At 48.6% G+C, this 20,628-nt stretch overlaps 10 protein-coding genes across 10 annotated transcripts; 5 read left to right on the top strand and 5 right to left on the bottom strand.

Moving 5' to 3' along the window:
* Window positions 1-795: 795 nt before the first annotated feature.
* Window positions 796-2,351, top strand: KY384_005521 (uncharacterized protein; the record flags this gene model as incomplete). Its single annotated transcript, XM_044814021.1, has 3 exons — window positions 796-919; window positions 969-1,056; window positions 1,112-2,351. 3 exons carry the CDS (start codon window positions 796-798, stop codon window positions 2,349-2,351), a joined length of 1,452 nt encoding a protein of 483 aa, XP_044669322.1.
* Window positions 2,352-2,836: 485 nt separating this feature from the next.
* Window positions 2,837-4,353, bottom strand: KY384_005520 (uncharacterized protein; the record flags this gene model as incomplete). Its single annotated transcript, XM_044814020.1, has 2 exons — window positions 2,837-3,274; window positions 3,331-4,353. The coding sequence occupies 2 exons, from the start codon at window positions 4,351-4,353 to the stop codon at window positions 2,837-2,839; spliced, it is 1,461 nt and encodes a 486-aa protein (XP_044669321.1).
* A 1,111-nt stretch (window positions 4,354-5,464) lies between these two features.
* KY384_005519 (uncharacterized protein) lies at window positions 5,465-9,056 on the bottom strand (the record flags this gene model as incomplete). Its single annotated transcript, XM_044814019.1, has 2 exons — window positions 5,465-8,932; window positions 8,982-9,056. 2 exons carry the CDS (start codon window positions 9,054-9,056, stop codon window positions 5,465-5,467), a joined length of 3,543 nt encoding a protein of 1,180 aa, XP_044669320.1.
* A 184-nt stretch (window positions 9,057-9,240) lies between these two features.
* On the top strand, window positions 9,241-10,327 carry KY384_005518 (uncharacterized protein; the record flags this gene model as incomplete). The annotated part of the gene is made up of 3 exons (XM_044814018.1): window positions 9,241-9,378; window positions 9,440-9,539; window positions 9,591-10,327. The coding sequence occupies 3 exons, from the start codon at window positions 9,241-9,243 to the stop codon at window positions 10,325-10,327; spliced, it is 975 nt and encodes a 324-aa protein (XP_044669319.1).
* A 150-nt stretch (window positions 10,328-10,477) lies between these two features.
* On the bottom strand, window positions 10,478-12,178 carry KY384_005517 (uncharacterized protein; the record flags this gene model as incomplete). The annotated part of the gene is made up of 5 exons (XM_044814017.1): window positions 10,478-10,745; window positions 10,800-11,344; window positions 11,904-11,968; window positions 12,017-12,048; window positions 12,102-12,178. 5 exons carry the CDS (start codon window positions 12,176-12,178, stop codon window positions 10,478-10,480), a joined length of 987 nt encoding a protein of 328 aa, XP_044669318.1.
* A 297-nt stretch (window positions 12,179-12,475) lies between these two features.
* On the top strand, window positions 12,476-14,448 carry KY384_005516 (uncharacterized protein; the record flags this gene model as incomplete). The annotated part of the gene is made up of 4 exons (XM_044814016.1): window positions 12,476-12,972; window positions 13,025-13,609; window positions 13,660-13,931; window positions 13,976-14,448. The coding sequence occupies 4 exons, from the start codon at window positions 12,476-12,478 to the stop codon at window positions 14,446-14,448; spliced, it is 1,827 nt and encodes a 608-aa protein (XP_044669317.1).
* A 199-nt stretch (window positions 14,449-14,647) lies between these two features.
* Window positions 14,648-15,829, bottom strand: KY384_005515 (uncharacterized protein; the record flags this gene model as incomplete). The annotated part of the gene is made up of 1 exon (XM_044814015.1): window positions 14,648-15,829. The coding sequence occupies one exon, from the start codon at window positions 15,827-15,829 to the stop codon at window positions 14,648-14,650; it is 1,182 nt and encodes a 393-aa protein (XP_044669316.1).
* A 599-nt stretch (window positions 15,830-16,428) lies between these two features.
* On the top strand, window positions 16,429-17,430 carry KY384_005514 (uncharacterized protein; the record flags this gene model as incomplete). The annotated part of the gene is made up of 1 exon (XM_044814014.1): window positions 16,429-17,430. The coding sequence occupies one exon, from the start codon at window positions 16,429-16,431 to the stop codon at window positions 17,428-17,430; it is 1,002 nt and encodes a 333-aa protein (XP_044669315.1).
* A 387-nt stretch (window positions 17,431-17,817) lies between these two features.
* KY384_005513 (uncharacterized protein) lies at window positions 17,818-18,838 on the bottom strand (the record flags this gene model as incomplete). Its single annotated transcript, XM_044814013.1, has 2 exons — window positions 17,818-18,745; window positions 18,810-18,838. 2 exons carry the CDS (start codon window positions 18,836-18,838, stop codon window positions 17,818-17,820), a joined length of 957 nt encoding a protein of 318 aa, XP_044669314.1.
* Window positions 18,839-19,281: 443 nt separating this feature from the next.
* Window positions 19,282-20,309, top strand: KY384_005512 (uncharacterized protein; the record flags this gene model as incomplete). The annotated part of the gene is made up of 2 exons (XM_044814012.1): window positions 19,282-19,347; window positions 19,401-20,309. 2 exons carry the CDS (start codon window positions 19,282-19,284, stop codon window positions 20,307-20,309), a joined length of 975 nt encoding a protein of 324 aa, XP_044669313.1.
* Between the last annotated feature and the right edge of the window lie 319 nt (window positions 20,310-20,628).

Genomic DNA, 20,628 nt, shown 5'->3' with positions numbered 1-20,628 from the left:
CATTAATCGGTATCTGTGATCTACGGTGGCAATTCCACTCTAGCTCAACGGTCCCGGTTGGAGACAGTTCGAATGTATTCGTCTCACTGTCCAAATCGTGAACTGCTAGAAGGAAGATGTCATGCAGAACCTTGTTGGCATCAATAGAAAGCGTCGAAGGGCAAACCCATAAGGGCAATTTAGATGGTCGGGCTCGTCTGATAGAATTTTGTCTCTCTAGCAGACTAGGATTAGAAGCAGGATACCACGAAGCACGAATTCTTTTGACAGCGGCATGAACTTTGAATTTTATCTTCTCTTCGTCCATTAGGAAAACATGATTCACAAATGCACATAATTTTTCAAGCCCCGTAGACAACAGCAAGGTCTTAAGAGAAAAGGCAACCACGGAAACGCAAGACCCAAATGTCCTAACGCCGACGCCAGAATGCGAGTAGGAATGAGGAATGGTGGCTGCAACACAACACGTCTCTTATTTGGAGATCGCGAGCTAGACACAAGAGCTACGTCAACAAGTCAGACATGGCGAATCAAATGTTGTGTCACAACTATAAGCACGGAGGAACGCAGTAGCTGGAGGTCAATGGTTTCGCAGTAGTTTGAGTGAAAAGCCGGCGGATGTGGCAGGAGGTATAGAAGATCCACGCTAGGGTGTATGTTATGATCACTCTAACACTAGCCTCATATTCCATACTGTATCAAATCACACAGCGGCCTTGACCGATTTATGTGTCTCTGCAGTATGACGATCAGGTGAGCAGGACACTCGAGGCCTTGCGGGGCTCTCGTTGCATCATGGCTGTATCATCGCTGCGTTCTTTCGAGTACCTGGAAGGCCTGCCAGGGACTACTTTCAACAGGCTCTATAAGCAGCCTTCCACAGCACTGGCAGTATTCAGGCGCATGTTGAATCACCTTGGTATACTTCGGTGCTGTTGTAAGCTCTTGGACTGTGCTGATATGTTCAGCCAAGAGCTTTGTAATGGCCCTACTCTACGCTAGCCGACCTATGCCAGTGACAGATTTGGAGGCTTGGGTTCGATCAGATGGCAAGCGGTATGGCAGACATCGAGAAGTAGTAGCATCTCGGCTGGAGCTGATGTTGCCGAAGTGAAAGGGAACATGCGCTCGACCTCCTCCAGCGGCTTCACATATTGGTCGGCCGAGCAGAACCTGGAAAGCAGCGGGCCTATCATTTGACTGATCCATTTGCCTCTTCTTTGCGGCTGGCACTTACTGGAGGAGGACATCACAATTCGTTTGGAGTGCCATGCTACGTTGATATTGATGAGCGTGAATCGATAGAGGATCTCGACGAGACTGCGAGACGGCAATGGGAAGGCGTCCTCGGCTACATGGTTGGTACTACAGGTATTGGGCTCGATCCATCCGGAGTGCAACTGAGCCAGGGTGTCAAGACGCTCCTGGAGATTGGGAAATTGGTCGAAGTTCGTGGTAGGAAAGTAGAGATCACACAGGATGGATTTGCTTTCATTCTGCAGGAAGTGAACGCTCAGGTTTGGACAATACTCATTTTGTACCTCCAAAACGCTGAAGCTGTACGTTCTACCCAGCGACCACACATTCCATGGCAAAATTATACTCGTGCTGATGTTTGGAAGCTCAACATGGACGAAGTTGATATATTATCTTTCCTCTTCATGCTTGGCTCCCTCGAACTAGGTCTTGCCTACTCCAAAGCCAATCTCACAGACACCCAGATACAGATGTTACAAGACCTCAGTGACTACGGTATCGTTTTCCAGCCCGACGGCGGAGATATTTTCTATCCTACACGCCTCGCGACCACTTTGACCTCAGACACAAGCGGCTTGCGATCATCCTCCCTAGGCACGAGTTCTGACCGAAATCGCGGATTTATCGTTGCAGAGACCAATTACAGAATCTACGCGTACACCTCCTCCAATTTACAGATCGCCATATTGTCTCTTTTTAGCCGCCTCATTACTCGCTACCCAAACATGATCGCAGGCAAGATTACCCGGGAATCAGTCCGAAACGCAATTGGTATGGGGATCACAAGCGACCAAATCATATCTTACTTGACCACACATGCACACCCACAAATGCTCACGAAAAGCTCTACGATTCTTCCACCTACCGTTGTGGACCAGATAAGGCTTTGGCAGCTGGAAGGTGATAGGATGAAAGCAACGGTTGGCTTTCTGTTCAAAGACTTCAACTCGCAGCCAGAATATGAAGCACCATGCAAATACGCAGAGGAAATTGGAGTTCTGGTGTGGAAGCAAGATCGAGAACGGAGATTTTTCGTCACCAGAGTTGAGCAGGTTGCTGCGTATTTGAAGGGGAAAAGTGGGAGAGGTAATTGAAAAAGAGGCGTTTGGTTGGAGATCTGAGATGTCATCGGCCGATTCTCTGCAAAGGGATCAAAAAGTTTGATACATAAGAGGCTCGACACTGATCCTGCAAGACGTAATTTTTTGGGATCAATCGCAAATGTAAGAATGATCAAGGTTCGACTCATGAATGGCAGTCGAAATACGCTGCCGTGACACTGCCCCCGGCTTTGTCATTAATCTAATGCAGGAATGGGTTGTGCATGTGGATGAGAGTCCCATCCCTTGTATGAACCTGATCAGGGTTCTTCACGCACGATTTGAGGAGGCACAAAGAACGAGCAGCCATTGACTAGACGAAATCTCTCTCCAAATCCAGAGAGAAAGATTTTATTCAGTTAAACTCCGACCGACCATGTGCTCCATTCGACGTAAGTAAGGATAATTTCCTCGAAAAAGTGTCTCTTTTCCAAACAAAAGAATGCTTCCAAGCCAAAGGAATCCTGTACACGGGAGATTCACAATCCGCTTCCGCTTGCCTTCTTTTTCACAAGCCCGTTGAAGAACCCCTTCTTTTCTCTCACGCTTCCATCCGTGCTTTTTCCTGCAATCAACCTTTTCTCTACAGCCACACCAGATTCTTTGCAGCCCGTTGCTCGTGCCATCAGGCCGTCGAACTCAGCCAAGCTTTCGGTGGCCTCCGCAGTCGTACACAGCTGTCTCAGAATAGCGAAGACTCGACTGTCGCGACGATTCCTGTCGTGCATTGGATGAAAATGATCGCTTTGGGCAATATCAGATTCAGCCGTTCTAGATAGCGGTTGCGATTTGATGGCGAAGTTGATGTTCGAAGAGACGGCTCGAGATGGTGAAGGAGGGAGAGCTGCTGCACGAAGCTTGTCTGAAAGAGCAATGAAGCGGCCTAGCCAATAGGCCGGTGATTGCTTGGAGTGAATCTGGAGAAAACTGGTCAGTCGCCATATTTAAAATGACAAAAGTGCGCAGGCCTTACAAGGAAACTATCGTCTGCTTCTTCTGGCGTGAGTCCGTGAATGTCACTGCTCCTTTCGCGAGTATCGTGCCGCTTTCTTGGTACGTGAAGCTTTTGGGTGTGCACTCCAGGAAGGCTGAACGATTTGCTGGTAGAGAAGTCTTCTCTGAAACTGCCGCCAGATTTTCTGATCATAATGTCATACTCGTCTGAGGATAGTATGGAATTGGTCTCTGTTTCTGTCTTGAACAAAGTTGTGTCTTCACGAGAATCGGTAATTGAGCGTATACTGCGGGCCGCACCTTCCTTGCTACTCGTGTTGTACCGGCACGCGGTCGCCCTTGCAGGTGGAGGCATCAGACTATCTTTGCGCTCGGGGAAGGGGTTTGGGGCAGTCTGACTTGATTTCGAAGTCAGTGTAGTTGGCGAATAGGTCCAGCTGCGTTGTGGACGTTCTCCAATCCGCTTAATTTCGCTGACATTCAACCTCGTGAGCGACATGGCAACCGCTTTCTGACTTGACGACGGCTTGTGAGAGGCCACATCGCCAATCGTACTGCTCTTAGGCAGTGGTGGAGGCATAGGTTGCATGAGACCTCTCTGCTCGATCCTCACGCTGGAGTCCCGTTTCTTCAGCGGTAGAGATGAGGTCGAGTCTCGAGGTTGATGGTTACTGGGCGGTGGGACAAATGAGGCTCCGAGATCTTCCACCGTTTGCTTATATCCAGGATCGGGGAGGGTAAGTGCTTCGTTCTTGCGCTTGACATTGTGCCCCGCCGAATCACACGAAAAAATGTGCAATGATGACAAAAATGAAGCATTGCGAGCAACGCCTGAGGGTGTAGGTAAACGCGAATGTGAATAGATATTTGCCGTGGATTGCGAAGTTGGCAGCAGTGCTGTGGTGCGTCGACGATTGAAAGTAGACGACGTGATCTTATTCAAGGTCTTTGTAAAGGATGCCTTTCTTTGGGCTGTTTGTGGTCGCCCAAAGCTGTTCTCCTTATTTTTCTCACTTGCAAGATGACAATGAGCGACAGGCATTGTGACATGATCCAACACTCTGTGTGCGGACAGAGATTGGTCTGATCACGGGGTCAGAGGTGGCCAAGAGTGTTGTTTATAGCAACCAAGAAAGGTGTTCTTGCACCACCACTGGTCGATGTCACACTCTGGAAGTGTTCATTCACTCCTTGGTTTTCTCAACCTCCATTAGAATCTTGAGCAGCACGATGCATCTTCCAGCGATGGCCACCAATGTACATTACAGTCGGCTGCGCTCTTCAGCTCCTGTGCAGACAACGATCCAACAATCGCAGATAATGCATTGGCCTCCGCAACTTCCTCTTCAGCTTGCCAGGTTTCCAGCAGATCGTTCCACAAATGACAGCGTTCGTTTGGCGAAATCATGTCTTGGAGCGATTGCAAGAAGGAAGGAGCCACCGGTAAAGCTGGACAAAAGTAAATAACCTCACCATACCCCCTATTTGTACAGCTTGACAAACTTGTTTTAGCGAAATCTTTTCTTGAGTGTCTACCAACAGAGCTGCTAGTCACGGTATTGCGGCTTCTCAAGTTCTCAGACATTATTCACTTGAGCATCGCCTCGACCGTGATTCGAGACGTCGTATCTGCGCCAAAAAGTGATATGGTCAACAGCGAAGCCGTGATATTATGGTACTACGGACCCGAAGACCGCTTCCAAGCATTCGAGAAGACGGAGCGAAACACGATCAAATTCTGTCCAACCGCAGACGAGTTCAAAGACTTGATAAATCACCTCTGTACGTCTTGTCATTGACTGGGTTTGAGAAAGCTAGACTTACCAAGTCAGGGATTCGCGAACAGATATCGGACCACCTTTACGAGCATTTCTACAACTGTTTCGTACAAGTTCCCGGGGGAGAACCAGAACCAGCACCATCATTTCAACCATCGAAGCCCCAAGGAAATTGGTTACAAACGGTAATGAATGCACCCGACCAAGCCATTACGTACGAGAGACGAAGATCTCGTAGGAACTCTCACCGCTATGAATGAGCTTCCTAGAATGTTGCTTAATTGTGAATCGGGGATCCTGCAAGCTGACGATGAAGACGTTTCTTTAAGAATGGATGGAAAGTTGCAGAGCTATGTCAAAGGTTGAAATTTAGCACTACTCATCATCACTATCATCAAATATAGCTGCTCTAGCGCGAGGTCTTCGGATCGTAGCAGCTACGTCGCTATCACCTTTATCCTCCTCAGAATCATTCGTCGCAAGCCTTGAAAGTTTCCTCACGTTCTCGCTTTGTGATGAAGGCCCCAAGTCTTCGGCAACTTCGGCTTCAAGAGCCTTCCCTTCCGGAGCGACATGAGGAGGCGAAGAAAGCGGTGTTGTCTCACTCAGCGAGCTAACAATGCTCGAGACAGCAGCAGCTCTTACTCCAGACTGCGAGTCACTATCGCTCATGTCGAGATCTTCGTCGCTTCCGGAGGCATCGCTGTTCGTTTTGGCCTTCTTTCGCGTGCTTTCGACAGCCGAGTCAAATTTTCTCTTCTCCCCTACTCTCACGCTCGGCTTGGCTTTCCCACCTGTCATATTTCCGGCTACTCGTCTTGCACTCAGAGCCTCCATCACTCTTTCACGCTGCCCGTTTCTACGAGCCGCCTCTCGCGCAAAGAAGTCACGATCTTTTTCCTCGTCGGTGTCTTCGTCACTCTCATGCACAAATTGAGCACTCTTGATGCCGCGTCTGCGCTCAAGATCGGCTTCAGCTCGTGCATTTCGGCGAGCTTCTCGAGTTTCCTCATCCAATTCATGATCGTCTGAAGCACGTCGTTTTCGGCGGTTTTTCTTCAGTTTGTCTAAAGCAGATTCTCGGGACTCTACTGTATTCGTTGGACCCCCAGCTGGGAACAGAAAATCTTCTTCACCTTGGCTGACTGATCCATCACTGTCATCGTCATATTCTGCTCGTCGAGTGTTTGTTGTGGATTTTCGGCGTAGCATGTCCTCCGCTGACACAGGCTCTTCCTCACCATATTGGAACTTGGGATCCTGACGGTGCTTTTCTATGAGGTCGTGAATGTGTCGGAGCTGAGAAGAGGGAATTGGGGAGGGAATAATCCACGTCGAGTCCGGCTCGTCTTCTTCGCCCAGGCGCTTGAAGCTAGAGAGTACCATAAGAAGACGAAGTCTAGCGTTCTTGAACATTGCAATCCGAGTACCCTCATCGGACGCGGTGACAACGATGGACGGTGGTTGAGATGAAATTGCATCCCCTGGTGGATGGCCATGGACTTCAATCTGGCTTTGATTTGCTGACTGCCTGGCAATCGACTCGTTCTCCCAGCTTCGCCGCTCGTCCGCTGCTGAAGATAAAGTACTGACTACCCATTGAATTGAGTCCATGTTTTCGTCGTACAAAGCAGCAACGACTACGCCAATTTGCTCTTCCAAGGTCATGGATCCTTTGACTTCCAACGCGGCAGGTGCTTTTGGCTTTGCTTGGATCGTTTGCTTCTCATATCCGTACTCAAGATAGAACATAGTCGACTGAATTTTACTGAACAACAGCTCTACAGCAAGCTCTGGTCTCTTTTCCAGCTTCCGCGTCAATTTCTTGATGATTTGTCTCACAAGTTCATCCCACTCCCGAAATGTGGGGTTCTTGGGATCTAAGCACTCCGCACCTTTCATAAGTTTGTAGAAGAGACCAACGATATCTACTCGAAAGAGCATGACACTCAAGTCTTGCTTGAATGCCACTCGATAGAAAAATCGATGTGCACGTTTCAGCTGTTCAGGACTCAGGTCGCTGTAGAACTTTGTGAAGGAGACGAATGTGTCGATGCAAGACTGGCTCATGAACTTGGTAGAAAATCGATTGAAGTCAAATTTGCGCTCTCTGGAGACTCGTTCAGCCTCCCTCACATCTTCGATCTCTGACGCTTCGTCGTCGTCCTCCGACCCGCCTTGTTCCTTGACTTGAGCCTTTCTGGTCTTTCTCGCTCGTCGTTTGGAGCGAACTTGCATTTCGAGATTTTCTCTTGAATATCGCTCTAGCAGACGCAGAAATGTGTGCGCCAAATCGGTGCTTGAATCAAGATATCCAAGACCCTGATCCTTGTATCCTCGCAAAATAGCGATGACCCTATCATGGGTTGACTCTTCGTAGAAAATACGATTTTGAATATTCTCCGCGATTTCTTGATCCTCTTCCAAGGGAGAGTCGGCCATGTCTTGTACGATCAGAAGAATTTGGGTGAAACATCGCATACCAGCTTGGAGCTCTCGCCATAATTTGAGATCTAATGCACTTTGTAGGAATCGATTGAGTAATACGAAAAATTCTTGTATCAGCACACTTGAGATCAAGCCAAAGCTATCCGGATCAAAATCTTGAGCGATCTTGTCATCCTTTTTTCGTTTATTAGCTTCTCTCTTCTGGCGTCGACGGACACGCTCAGCCTCGAGAAACCAGGATACTAGGTAGAAGTATTGTTGCTTATGCGATTCGAGTACACGATCGGCTTCTCGTTCGATTGCCCGTCGAATGTGATTGAAGAGTGGATTGAAACCAGAATCAAGAAATTCTTCAACGAATGACCGCATATGGACCCTCGCTGCTTCTGTCAATGGAACAGGCATATCAAATCGATCGTTGGTAGGTTCGTCATCTTTAGCTCGTTGCTTAGGTTTGTTCCATTTCTTTGTTTGGTCCATTTTAGTGAGGGTTCGCTGACCACTTTTCAGGACATCTTGACCCGATACTGTTGAATGACGCCCCTCGCCGTCTCTCTTCACCCAGATCATTGTGCCAAATCTGTTATGTCTAGTAGGTGCTGTCTTCAGATAGCTCCTGTGCATATTCGCCTCCCTACTTAGCAACGTCTTGAGCTCATCGGAATTCTTGAGGCTTAATTGACTGCTATCCATGAAAAGCTTCTCCACATCCACACCTCTCAGCAAGTGAAATAGAACCTCCATTAACACAGTGTCTTGGGTCGTAAAGTCTTGTCCTATATTCGACGACAGGGTGAGTAAGAGCGCTAGGACATCCTGACGATGAAACGCTTCGGCCGTTGATGATCTCGTGATCTCGGTCTCACTATCTTCTTTTGCAGCGTTTTGAGAAGAAATCAACGTAATGTTACGGAAGAAATACAAAATCAATTTGATGATTCCTTCATCGCGAGGCGATCTTTCGCCAATTGAGAGCGCTATTGACGGTAGACCTGTTCGCACGGCTATGCGGAGTATCTGTCCGGAGCCATGCTGGAGTATGCTGCGCTTGTATGATGCCTGGGCTTGCTGGAGGAAATTCATGTGACGGTGGTGGTTGACCGTCATCTGGGCGTCGCCTTTCTCGATCGGCCATGTCAATGGCACCAATAATTCAATGCAGGCCAAAGCGACCTTTGATCTCAATCTGTCATGATTTGCTGACTCGGACCATAATGCTAGAATTGGTAGCAGATCGCCCTCCACGAGATTCGCTTCTGCCATGCATCTTGCTACGTCCAGACGATCTGTCTTCTCGTCGTACAACTTGAGCCATTTCTTGAGATCCTTGAGACATGCCAATGCCTCATCACCTAGCACATACCGACCATCTTCATCCGCGCCTGTTCCGCCAAGCTACCTTTCCAATCAGCGTTGATCGATCACAGCAAAGGACCTTACACACCGCAGAAACTAGACTGTTGATATGAGCGCGAACCTCTGGATCTACCGTCGAGTGCGACCAATCTTCCCATTCCATCGTGGATGGCGAGGCACAATCTGGTATCTGGTGTCTGAACTAAAGTAAATCTTCGACGCGTAAACGCGTCTCGGGTCACGTGTTTTTGGCCGAGGCATGACGTCGTTGGCATTACGGGTCTAATTAGGTGCAACGAGAGACTCTAGTCTGATATCGCTTGAGAAAGCTCATTATCGCCAAATACATGGCTTCACCATCAAGCATACTTCGGCCGGTGGCAAATTTGGTGAGCAAATCTCCGCGACGATCATTGAGCTCGAGTCCCAAGCTGGCAGCGCCTGCGGAGGTAAAGAGACTTGGTGTCGTTGGGGCAGGTCAAATGGTACGTTTGTGTACAAACAAATTCGGCCGACCATCATCCAATGGTTGACAACAGAGTCAAGGGTTTGGGAATAGCTCTAGTCGCTGCACAAAAAGCACAGGTGCCAGTTACGCTCGTCGATAATTCACCAGCTTCTCTGGATAAGGGATTGAAGTTCGCAGGTCAAAATGTAACCTCTGCATGATGTCGAGCACTGCTGACAAACGAGCTAGATAAGCTGCTTGAGAAGGATGTATCAAAGTCACGTATCACGAAAGACGAGGCCGATATGGCTCGATCACTCCTCGAACCCACAACTTCTATGTCCGACCTTTCCAATGCCGATTTCATAATTGAAGCTGTTCCTGAAGTGCTCTCCCTCAAGACCACCATATTTTCCGAATTAGCGAAAGTGGCACCTCCTCATGCCATTCTCTCCACCAACACGTCGTCAATTTCAGTCACTAAAATTGCAGCATCAACAACTCCCGAAGGAAATCCTGCAGATCTGAGTGTAGCTTCTCGAGTCATAAGTACACACTTCATGAATCCGGTACCAGTACAGAAAGGCGTAGAGGTCATCAGCGGACTCCAAACCAGCAGAGAAACATTGGAGACCGCAATTGAGTTCTGTAAACGCATGGGAAAGATCCCATCTCAATCTGCAGACTCCCCCGGATTTCTGGCGAATAGAATATTGATGCCTTACATCAATGAAGCTATCATATGTCTGGAGACCGGTGTTGGTAGCAAAGAGGATATCGACAATATCATGAAGAATGGGACAAATGTTCCCATGGGGCCGCTGCAATTAGCAGATTTCATCGGCATCGACACTTGTCTAGCCATCATGAATGTCTTGCATACTGAGACCGGCGACAGCAAATACCGCCCTGCCGTGCTTTTGAAGAAGATGGTCGACGCTGGCTGGGTTGGAAAGAAATGTGGAAAAGGGTTCTATGACTATTAACGCCACTAATTGACAAAGTGATTGGTATAGAGTGGCACTTCTGGGAGCAACCTTAATGAAATGAACCTGCTGTTGTACACTCGGTATCCACAAAAGGCACGCTGTTGTCTGGGGTATTGCCAGTGTCCCATTCCTTGTGTAATTGCGACTCTATTTGGCTTCCGTGTATGGGTATCCCACTTTTTCATCTTTCCTCAGGTATATCTTTCTCCGCTTCTTGGAGATCATATGTTCAGCAAAGACCTCCTTCGCATGTTCTGCCATAAATTTTCTAATAAATCTCGGGTCCCACAGCTCACTCGCAATACCAAGATCTTTGCAGCATCTTCTTAGAGCGGTAGATTTGCAACCTTCGACGGCCCTTGGGATACCTTCCGGCGAAAAGTAGTCCTGTTCTCCACGCGCGATGGACACCAGCCTATGATCGATGTCAGAATGCAGATTGACAGAGAGAAGGATGAATCCAGTATACCTTCCAAGCACCACTAGTGCATACTCCCTTGTGACAGCCTTCTGCGTCACAATAGTCTCGCCTCTTGGAGCTAAACCCCATCCACCCGGCCCAAAAGCCTTATTCAGTATGCGCCTGTATTTGATCTCGGGCAGATATATGATTCCGTCCATTTTGATTTCAACATCGTCTGAGTTAATGGGCGCAAGAAGTGTCTTGGCTGCTTCTGGTGAGAAGGCTTCAGTTGAAAGCCCCTGAAAAGATCGCGTCCAATCGACTTGACTTCCTTGGTCATTCAAGTCTAGCGTTCTATCGTTAAGACCCTCACTTAAGTTCTCTGCCTGTGGTTTTATTGGCTCTGGATTTTGAAGGGGCTGAGGATGAAGAGGATTCTTATTAGAATTTATCACTGCAGCTTGCTGCTGATGGCTGACTCGTGTCGTCGCAAGGCTTCGACGAGCTTCAGAATGTCTGTATGATCTTGGAACGTCACGTCGCGTTGTAGCAGGCTGTAATGTGGCGAATGCTGCTTGGGACTGTGAAGGTGGCGAGGGAAGACGGTGTAACTGGCTGCGCTGTGGTAGCGCAGGGTCAAAAGATACTGAGAACAGCCTTGATAATCTTGATGTTCTCAGGCACCAAGATGCCTTTCTAAATGTAAGGTTAGCCATGGAAGATTGTACTGTGCAAATGCATATGAACGCTTTGCAGCTCAGGGCCCGTCGGGCGTTCGAAAATACAACATTGCCAAGGATCGTAGGGCTGAAGGAAAATTGGTCGAGCTCTGATTACAGGAGATGCGGTCTCGAGCATGGAGCTGAGAAGGCTAAGTGAACCAGATTCTAATTCTTGTCGCTTCATGTGTCTAGCTGCTACCAATATCAATGCTCCTGTCGCTCAGCAGTTGCTAGGATATTCACACGTCTTGTTGACTGTCTGAACAAATTGCCTAGACATCTTTCGTCTCCGTCCGTTTATCGTTTCCATGTCTCTCCCAACATTGACGAAAAAGCTCCATCTGCAATAACACATAGGTAATCAGCTTGGAGAACAGTTTCTAGCGATCGGAGCATCAAGAGTTGCGCTTAGGTCGGCGAACATTTATCAAGCGCCGTAACGACTTACCTCTCCTTTACATGCTCTCCAATCCTTCTTATCAAAGTAGCAATCATTCATCTTTGTCTGCTCTCCTAACAAAACTCAGCGTCTCGAGTATAATTAGCTAGTCGATTGCCTACTCGAGCAGCCTGTGCTGAAGATTCTTTTGTCCCTGCAACCGTAAGTACAAGGTTTTCATTCGGATAATTGGCCACCAGCTACTACCACTCATCTAATTCATCGTCGTCTTCATTGCTGTGAACCTCTTCTGGCTGATTTTTCTTCGATGTTTGGCTGCCCATTTTGATGTCGATGGTTTTGAGCGGTGACTTTTTTGGAGAAGAGCTTAAATTTTGAAGGTTTTGTCCGAAAATGGCAACGAAAAGGATGAATGTCCTGGTATATTCTGGTAGCAAACTTGCCTGCAAGCCACTACAAGTTTTGCTCACTGAAGCCCAGGCAATGGTGTTACGACTGATGCTGTCCGTCATTGCATTTATAGTCTACGCAGGGTTCTGTCCTCCAACTATGCGGTCATTCCCATCGATGGGAATGCAGTACTCAAGGAGCCTTGGACAGGTACTTGTGCATTGCTCGTAATGCCAGGCGGTGCCGATCTTGGCTATTGCCGGCAATTGAATGGCGAAGGTAACCGCCGGATCCGCCAATATGTTGAAAGGGGAGGGTCCTATCTTGGCTTCTGTGCTGGCGCTTATTATGGGAGCGGCCAGTGCGAGTTCGAGGTCGGCAACAAGAATCTTGAGGTCATTGGTAAACGTGAGCTTGGGTTTTACCCGGGCATATGCCGCGGCCTTGCATTCCCAGGATTTGCCTACAATAGCGAAGCTGGCACGAGAGCTGCGGAGTTGAAAGTTTCCAAAACATTCCTCACAAAAGGCTCGGTTCCAGAGGTCTTCTGCTCCTATTATAATGGCGGTGGTGTCTTCGTCGATGCGAAAGATTTCCATGATAAAGGAGTTGAAATATTAGCAGAATATGCAGAGCCTTTGAAGGTTGATGCTGGCAATGGCAAAGCGTCAGCATTGTATTGCAATGTTAGCAACGGTGGCGCTGTGCTGTCATCCACGCATCCTGAGTATGTGCCCCTGTACTCGGGCGTGTCTCGTGAGGCTACTGAGACTGTATAGATTTGCCGCAGCCAATCTTGGGCATGCCAAAATTCCTGGGTATGACCAGATCATTGAAGCATTGAAACGAGACGATGGAAAGAGGATAGATTTCTTGAAGGCTTGCTTATCAAAGCTTGGACTGGAAGTCAGCCAGGAAGATAAAACGATACCCCCTCTCTCTCGACTCCATCTTTCGTCTGCTTTACCTGCCGCAACTTCTCAGGTAGTCTCTTCACTATCAGAGGTCATTATCGATGAAGGAGGCTTCAAACATATGAAAGGGGAGAATGACACCTTTTTCTTCGAGAAGCCTTCTGCTTGGTCTCTTGTAGACTTGAAAGACGCCCTACCAGAAGAAGATACCTCAGAGGCTGACGAAGCTCGCTCCGATGATGATAGAATTCCTGACTATAACAGAGTACTCAAGCATATTGTTATACATGACGAGACCATCCCAAAATCTAAAGAAACCCCCTACTTCAATCACTCAACTTTTTATGCAAGTCTGCAAGACTACAGTGGGGACGCAGAAATAGAAGGCATATTTGGAAACAGTCTTTTGTATGGAGAGGTCGTCACTAGCACCAATACCTTACTGGAAAAGTAAGCTTGATTTCCCCTCCGATACGAGCGTAGCAGGCTGAATTACAAAGGAATACCGCCTTGCTGCGCCGTTTGCCCACTGGCTTCACCGCGACAGCGACCTCTCAAATCGCAGGACGTGGTAGAGGCTCGAATGTTTGGTTGTCTCCCGCCGGCTCCTTGATGTTTTCTACTGTGATCCGCCATCCTACGTCCCTGCTTGCAAAGGCACCTGTTATCTTCCTACAATACATTGCAGCCATCGCCATCGTCGAAGGTGTCAAGACATACGAACCCGGATTCGAAACTCTGCCGCTCAAGTTGAAATGGCCTAATGATATCTGTGAGTATCTTTTGGATCAGTCAACGCTTGTCCTAACGTGGCAGATGCTCTCGACCGATTCTCAGAGCAATACGTCAAAATTGGCGGCATCCTCGTAAACTCTCATTACGACTCTTCCGAGTTCCTAGCTGTCGTGGGTATTGGCCTAAATACCACTAATGCAGCACCAACCACAAGTCTTAATGCTCTCAACCCTCCAGTGCCATTCGTCCTCGAAAAATTACTAGCTCGCATACTTGTCACATTCTCGAATTTATACAAGGCTTTCACCGTTACTGGATTTAATAAGGATCTGGAAGAGACTTACTACAAGTATTGGCTGCATAGTGACCAAGTGGTCACTTTGGAGACTGAAGGTGGTGCTCGAGCACGCATCAAGGGAATCTCAAGCGATTGGGGACTGTTGGTGGCTGAAGAGCTGGGGCAGAATGATCGTGCAACTGGAAAGAGATTTCAGTTGCAGAGTGACAGCAATAGCTTTGACTTCTTTAAGGGGCTCGTGAAGAGGAAGATGTAATCCGGTCAAGCGAGTTTTGTGAGCGCATGAAATTCGATTAGAAGGACTCCCTTGATAGTCAAATTCAGCTGCACTTTCAGCCGTCGATTATCGAATGTTATCATACAGTCAGTGCGCTGCTCAAGCTCTACATCAGATCGCACATAATGCTTCTTCTTGAAGCGATCCTATACCCCTCAAACAAGAACAGCGGTACCCATCACGTCGCCTGACCCAAAGCCCACTTCTCGGCCCTATCAAACATAAAGGTCTTTGACTTGATCATCTTCACAGCGAAACTTGGCAACCACCATCCGAAGGCTGCGCCAACGCCTCCATTTGGACCTACAGGCACAAGCTGCATCTCCTTCGTTGTCAACGGTTTCCACCCCTTACCTTTGCCCTTCCCACTCAATTCCGCAATCACGTTTCCATACGTAGTCCCAACCATCGTCATCATGGCTACTAAACCTCCAGGTGAAATGGAAGCAATATCACCCAATGCATACGCGGAATCAACGCCAGGGATCCGTGTGAAATCGTCGGTCTTCACTTTGCCACTGGCATCAAGTAATGACTTTGGCAGGAAAGACGAAGCGGGCGAACGACCAGTAGCCACGATCAAGATATCGACCGTGCGTGTAGAGCCGTCGGAGAAAACAGCTTCTTCCCGCCCATCAGGCAGTCTCTTGGAGCTCTGCAGCTTGAGATCATCATGCACAGCTTTCACGCCTTGGGCGTTCAGCATTTCCTCTGCACGTGTGCCGATGGCGGGACGGAGACCGGTCAGAAGGCGTGAGCTCCCCGAAAAGATGGTGATGTCTTTAGGGGATGAAGAGTTGCTGCCGTGGAGGTCACCAAGTTCTCCTGCTGTTTCAACGCCTGCGGAGCCGCCGCCGACGACTATGACAGATTTTGCGGATGGGAGGCGCGATTGGATGTCTTCATAGGCTTTGAGGGTGGTGACATGGCTGCCTTGAAGGCTGTATAGGGGACTGGCACCTTTGGAACCGAGGGCGATGACTAGGGTGTCGAAGTGGAGAGATGAGGCGGTGGCTGAAATGTCTTCATTTGCGTCCTTGGTTTTGTAGTAGACCTCGCGACTGGAGGTGTCTAAGTCGGTTATCTCGGCGTGTATGAATTCTACCTGTCCTGCTGGTTGCTGCTCGACGAATTTGGAGATAGGGAAGAAGCTATCGTCGTTGGACTTTGGATAGGGTTTCAGCATGGCTCTCGGCGCACCGACCGAGTACCAGAAGTGCGTGCTGTTTGCGATAAGGGTAATCTTGTATGTCTTCTCTGTCTGCGACTTGAGGGAAGTGATAGCTTTGGAAATGCCATTGGCCACGCCAATACCACCATAAGACGCGCCTAGGATGACAATGTTGTGTGTGTCTGCCATTATGAAAGTTCGATCTGAAGAGTGTATGGAATCAGAGGGAGGAGCGTGATTTCGAGATGGTAGAAGTAGACAATAAACAACACGGCACGGTCTTCTTGTATGCAAAGAAGAGGAGCGTCGGAAATGCAAGTAGCCGGCTAGCCGGACTCAATTACAAGATACGGACGTCGGTATGTGTGCATTTCCTAGCCACGGCAAATCGAGCTTTAGGAATCAGGACGATTGTTCCGCCCCTCGCCCTCGGCACTTTGCCAAACAAAGCGATATATTGAAGCATACCAACAAGCTAAACCCTTCGCAGCCTTCGCAGGCCTCTCCATTAATAATCCAACTCCGCAAAGCGGGGCAGCTGCAACCGAGCCATGGCACCGAAGTCGTCAGGAAGACCGGGGCACTGAGATTACCACTACAGCATGCTTGATGCTATACATTGTATCGGGCAGATAATCGCACAATTTGCTGGATGACCAGGAGACTGCGCGTCACCAATTGTCAAGGTAGAGTGTCTCTGGTGCCGGGAGACTAAAACGGCCTCCGTCTGGCTTAGCATTCGCAACGCACTCGCCGATAGCAAGTACCCAATACCTTTCTTAAGGACGATGTCTGCCCAAGCTCAGAATCCCTCCCTTGCATCCCGAATCCGCGGCTGTTTGTATGGCATCGCTTGTGTGGATGCTCTGGGCGCACCCGTCGAATTCAAACGACGAGGGAGCTTTCCACCGGTGACGAAGATGCGGTACATTGCTCATTTCGACCTGCCTCCTGGCTCGTGGACCGATGATACCTCGATGACCCTGTGCTTGGCAAAGTCCCTGGTGGAGAAGCAAGGGCGACTTGATGCGAGGGACCAAGTAAGCCGGTATATAAAGTGGATAAGGGATGGCTATCTGAGCAGCAAGGCTGGAGAGGCTTTCGACGTTGGGAACGCAACGAGGGTTGCGCTGGCTCTATGGGAAGAGACCTTCAGGAATGGAGAATCAGATGACTATGGGCAAAGGCAGATAGATGAGGTACTGTTCAAAGTGCACAGCTGCGGAAACGGAAGCTTGATGCGCACTGCACCAATTGGTCTGGTCTACTTCAGAGAAAGCGAGGATGTGTTGCGGAAGAACGCAGCTCAAGCAAGTCGAATTACTCATCCCCACACGATCTGCATTGAAGCATGTCAATTTTACGTCCGAATGATTCAATTGATCCTACAAGACGCAGTTCAGGCTGACCACACTGCTCTGGATTCTTTCCTCATGGGGTACAAGTTCGAGATGCCGCAGCTAAAATCTATCGTCGACAAGTCTCGGGAGCATGGGAGTATGGCCCAGATTCCAGAATCTGAGATTCTATCATCGGGATACGTAGTGCATACACTCGAGGCAGCTTTGTGGGCTTTCCTCTCGACTGATAGCTTTCGAGACGGTGCCTTGAAGGTCGTCAACTTGGGTGATGATGCTGATACTGTTGGAGCAGTCTACGGAGGGTTGGCTGGGGCATACTATGGCCTTGAAGCTATTCCGTCAGAATGGATGACGGCTTTGCAATCCAGACCGCTGCTCGATGAAGTAATTGAAGGATTGGTGGAATTGGCCGTGCATGAAGGACGATGAGTTGCCCTCCCGTCCTCATTCCAGGACCCAAAGCCTACCAACCTCTTCTAGCCGAGCCGAACTCATGAGCCCATTCACTTCGAGGCCCCGTATCCAATACTGAAGGCCCCGAGGCGCGCTTCCCATATGGGCACTGCGATATCTTTTAGATCCGATGGCCAATAGTCGTGCAATTTGGAACTGATTCCATCAGCTTCCCACATCACAGGCGTCCGATGGAAGCGAGATGCGACCCTGGAATGCCAGCCTAAAGTTTACATCAAGGGAAAGGACAGTGGAAACTACGAGGAGATCGCGACGAGATGATGAAGGCTTTATCTAAATTTGGTATGCATCATGATGATGATGTGATGATATGTAGTATCGTCCACATATCGTTACCAATTCTCACCTCCCAGCGCCAGTATCTACCCCAGTGGCCTTGGCGCTAGCTCCACTGCTCCAGTTCCAAAGATTCCAGCTATTACTCTTTGTCGGCGACTGCTGACTGCTGGGCTCGTCGCTCCTAATCTCTTCGAACTCAGCCTCGCTTTTGCTCGTCTTGAGGCTTTCTCCTAGCTGGACTCCGGCTAGCCTCCTGTCTACATCACGCTCTATCACTTCTTCAGTACCCAGATCGCTGTTTTGCTTATCCAGTGCAGCGACAAGCACCATCATCTGCTCCTTCCGCTGAGTCAAAAACTTCCTCTGTTCTGATATTCTTGTGATACCCTGAGGTACGAGCGTGCCCGAGCGGGACAAATTCTCAACTTGCGCTTCTCTTGACGAGGGACTGGAAGACGATGAAATTGTGCCCAAAGCCGAGGAGAGAAGGCTATATATGTCTCCCGCAGGCGCTGCTAGGCCTTGCCTTGCACTTGGAAGGTTGAACCTTGATAAAAGATTCTGAGCATAGGTATTGTCGGTTTCGGATGTGGGGCGCGGGGGCGACTTAGTCTCTATACCAAGTACATTCTCCTTGACATAACTGATAAACTTCTTCAGGGCCCCCAACCCAGCCGCGACAGCTCTTTCATGCATAGAGGTGATGGAGTGCTCTATTTCTAGCTCATATTTCCTAAAAAATCGATGTATGTAGCTCTGGTATAGCGTTTTGGCACCTTGAACCTGCGGAAGGACGAGGTATGACAACACGAAAAGACGGATCCAAGCATAGAAGGGGAGATAGTAAGTCAACCATCCGATCCAGAAGTCAACGAGGATGAAGAGGGACAAAACAACCCAGTACATGAGCCAGGGTGTCAATTGAGCTGGATCGGACGTCCGTAGAGCCTTGTAGGAGGCAAACACTGGGAAAAGTACTGTGATGATCGATCTACGGTAGCGAGGTGGTCAATATGTGTCCATCGCTGAGACATGCGGTGCAGCCTGGTACTTACGTTAAGAGATTAGGTATTATGTCGAACATGGTGGAGTCGGTGAAATCAATGAGACGCCCAAGAAGAAACGAATGATGATTCTTACCACTCTTAAGCTCAGAGAAATCAGAAGTATAGTTGAGCTTGAAGTGGGACAGAAGGGCAACGACGGAAGACTGAGGGGATAACAGACGGGATGATGACAATGCTGCAGGATAATCGATAGCAGCGATAAGATAAGGTCCAAATACGCGCGCAAAGCGCCTGACGCGAATCGCATGTCCCTTTGGTCTGGTTGCAATGGTTGCCCGGCTGAGAAGCGTGACATGTCTTGAAGATTGAGCTGAAGTGGTTTCACTCCAGATCACAATCCCATTCTACTCTCCTATCTACTGACAAAGCCCCGCTCGTCGTTCTCAGTCACTATTTGCTTGTAGATCTTACGTGCGTAATTTGGTGAGCCGTAAGCCTATTCATCATCGTGGAACAAAACATGTGCATTGCCATCATCTCCACAGCCCATCCCGAGTATGCTTTGATTTTGATCAACAATCGTGATGTATGAATACACATTATCCGGTTACTTGATTCCTTCTGCTGAACCCGGTCTAGGAGTTCCTTGACCGTCCTACGAAGATCGCCGACTGGTGGGATGCTCCCAATTCCAATGTTCTGGCCGGGCGTGATCTTCTGCGCGCGGAGCAAGGTACCTGGCTAGGCATCACAAAGGAAGGTCGCGTAGCCGTTTTGACAAATTTTCGTGAAGAAGGCGAGATTAAGCCTGAAGCGAGATCTCGCGGCGGTTTAGTCACTGCGTTTCTGACACAGCCTCGCGACAGCGATGAAAGTACGGAGGATTTTGTAACGTCTCTCGTGGAAGGAGACGGTCTGAAAGGTATTGGAGGCTTTAGCCTCATTTGTGGTAAGATCGGAGAGCCACTTGCTGTTATATCGAACCGTACGCCTGATGTGCATGGAATTTCTTGGATCGTGAAGCAAAGAGATGAGACCATAGGGCTTAGCAATGCCGTGATAAGTGATCGCTCTTGGGTGAAAGTCACTGAAGGAGAGAAGCTAGTAGGTGAAATGATCAACGAACATGAAACTGCCAAAGGATCAAAGGACGAGCTTCTCCATTCCCTATTTCAAATACTGAGCCACGACACCCTTCCACGATTCGGAACAAGCAAAGACTGGCAAAGTCAGGTGAAAGAGCTTAGAAAAAGCATTTTCATTCCTGCAATGGGCGGTGAGACCACCAAACAAGCAAGTGCTGAAGACCTAGCGGCAGCCAAGACTAATACACAACTGTCTGTTGAGAAATCGGAAGTTAAAGCAGACTCGAATGCTCTGAAAGGTGCATATGGAACTCAAAAACAAACCGTTATCCTGGTGGCGAATGACCACAGGGTAACGTTTGTTGAACGAACCCTCTCTACCCAAGGCCACATGAAAGATAGTCTTCACGATATTAAGTCATTCGAATTTGTTCTTAACAGGCGAAAAGTCAGCGTGAGATGAAGGCTTTCAGTGAATGAGAGGAATATTAGATCTTAGAAGATATCTGAAGATACATCGTTGAATCCAAGCGAAATATGACCTTAACTGACTATACAAAATACAGCAATTTCTCTTCTTTCTGGGGAAAGGCGTCATTCCTAATAGGATCATCGGGAAAGGAAAAGATACCCAACACGAGCAGGAAAAGCGAACTTCTTACAAGATGACCTGAAAATAGCTCAAAGACGTGATGGACATGACACAGGAAAATTGACTGCTGCTCCAGACAGCATGAGCGAAAGCTCACCGAGTCTGATGAGCTTCAAGGGAATAAAGTGCA

The sequence above is a fragment of the Bacidia gigantensis genome (genome assembly GCF_019456465.1).
Source record: "Bacidia gigantensis strain McMullin 20006 chromosome Unknown contig_245, whole genome shotgun sequence".
NCBI lineage: Eukaryota > Fungi > Ascomycota > Lecanoromycetes > Lecanorales > Ramalinaceae > Bacidia > Bacidia gigantensis.
The sequence above is the reverse complement of the archived record's forward strand: the minus strand, read 5'-3'. Positions and strand labels throughout refer to the sequence as shown.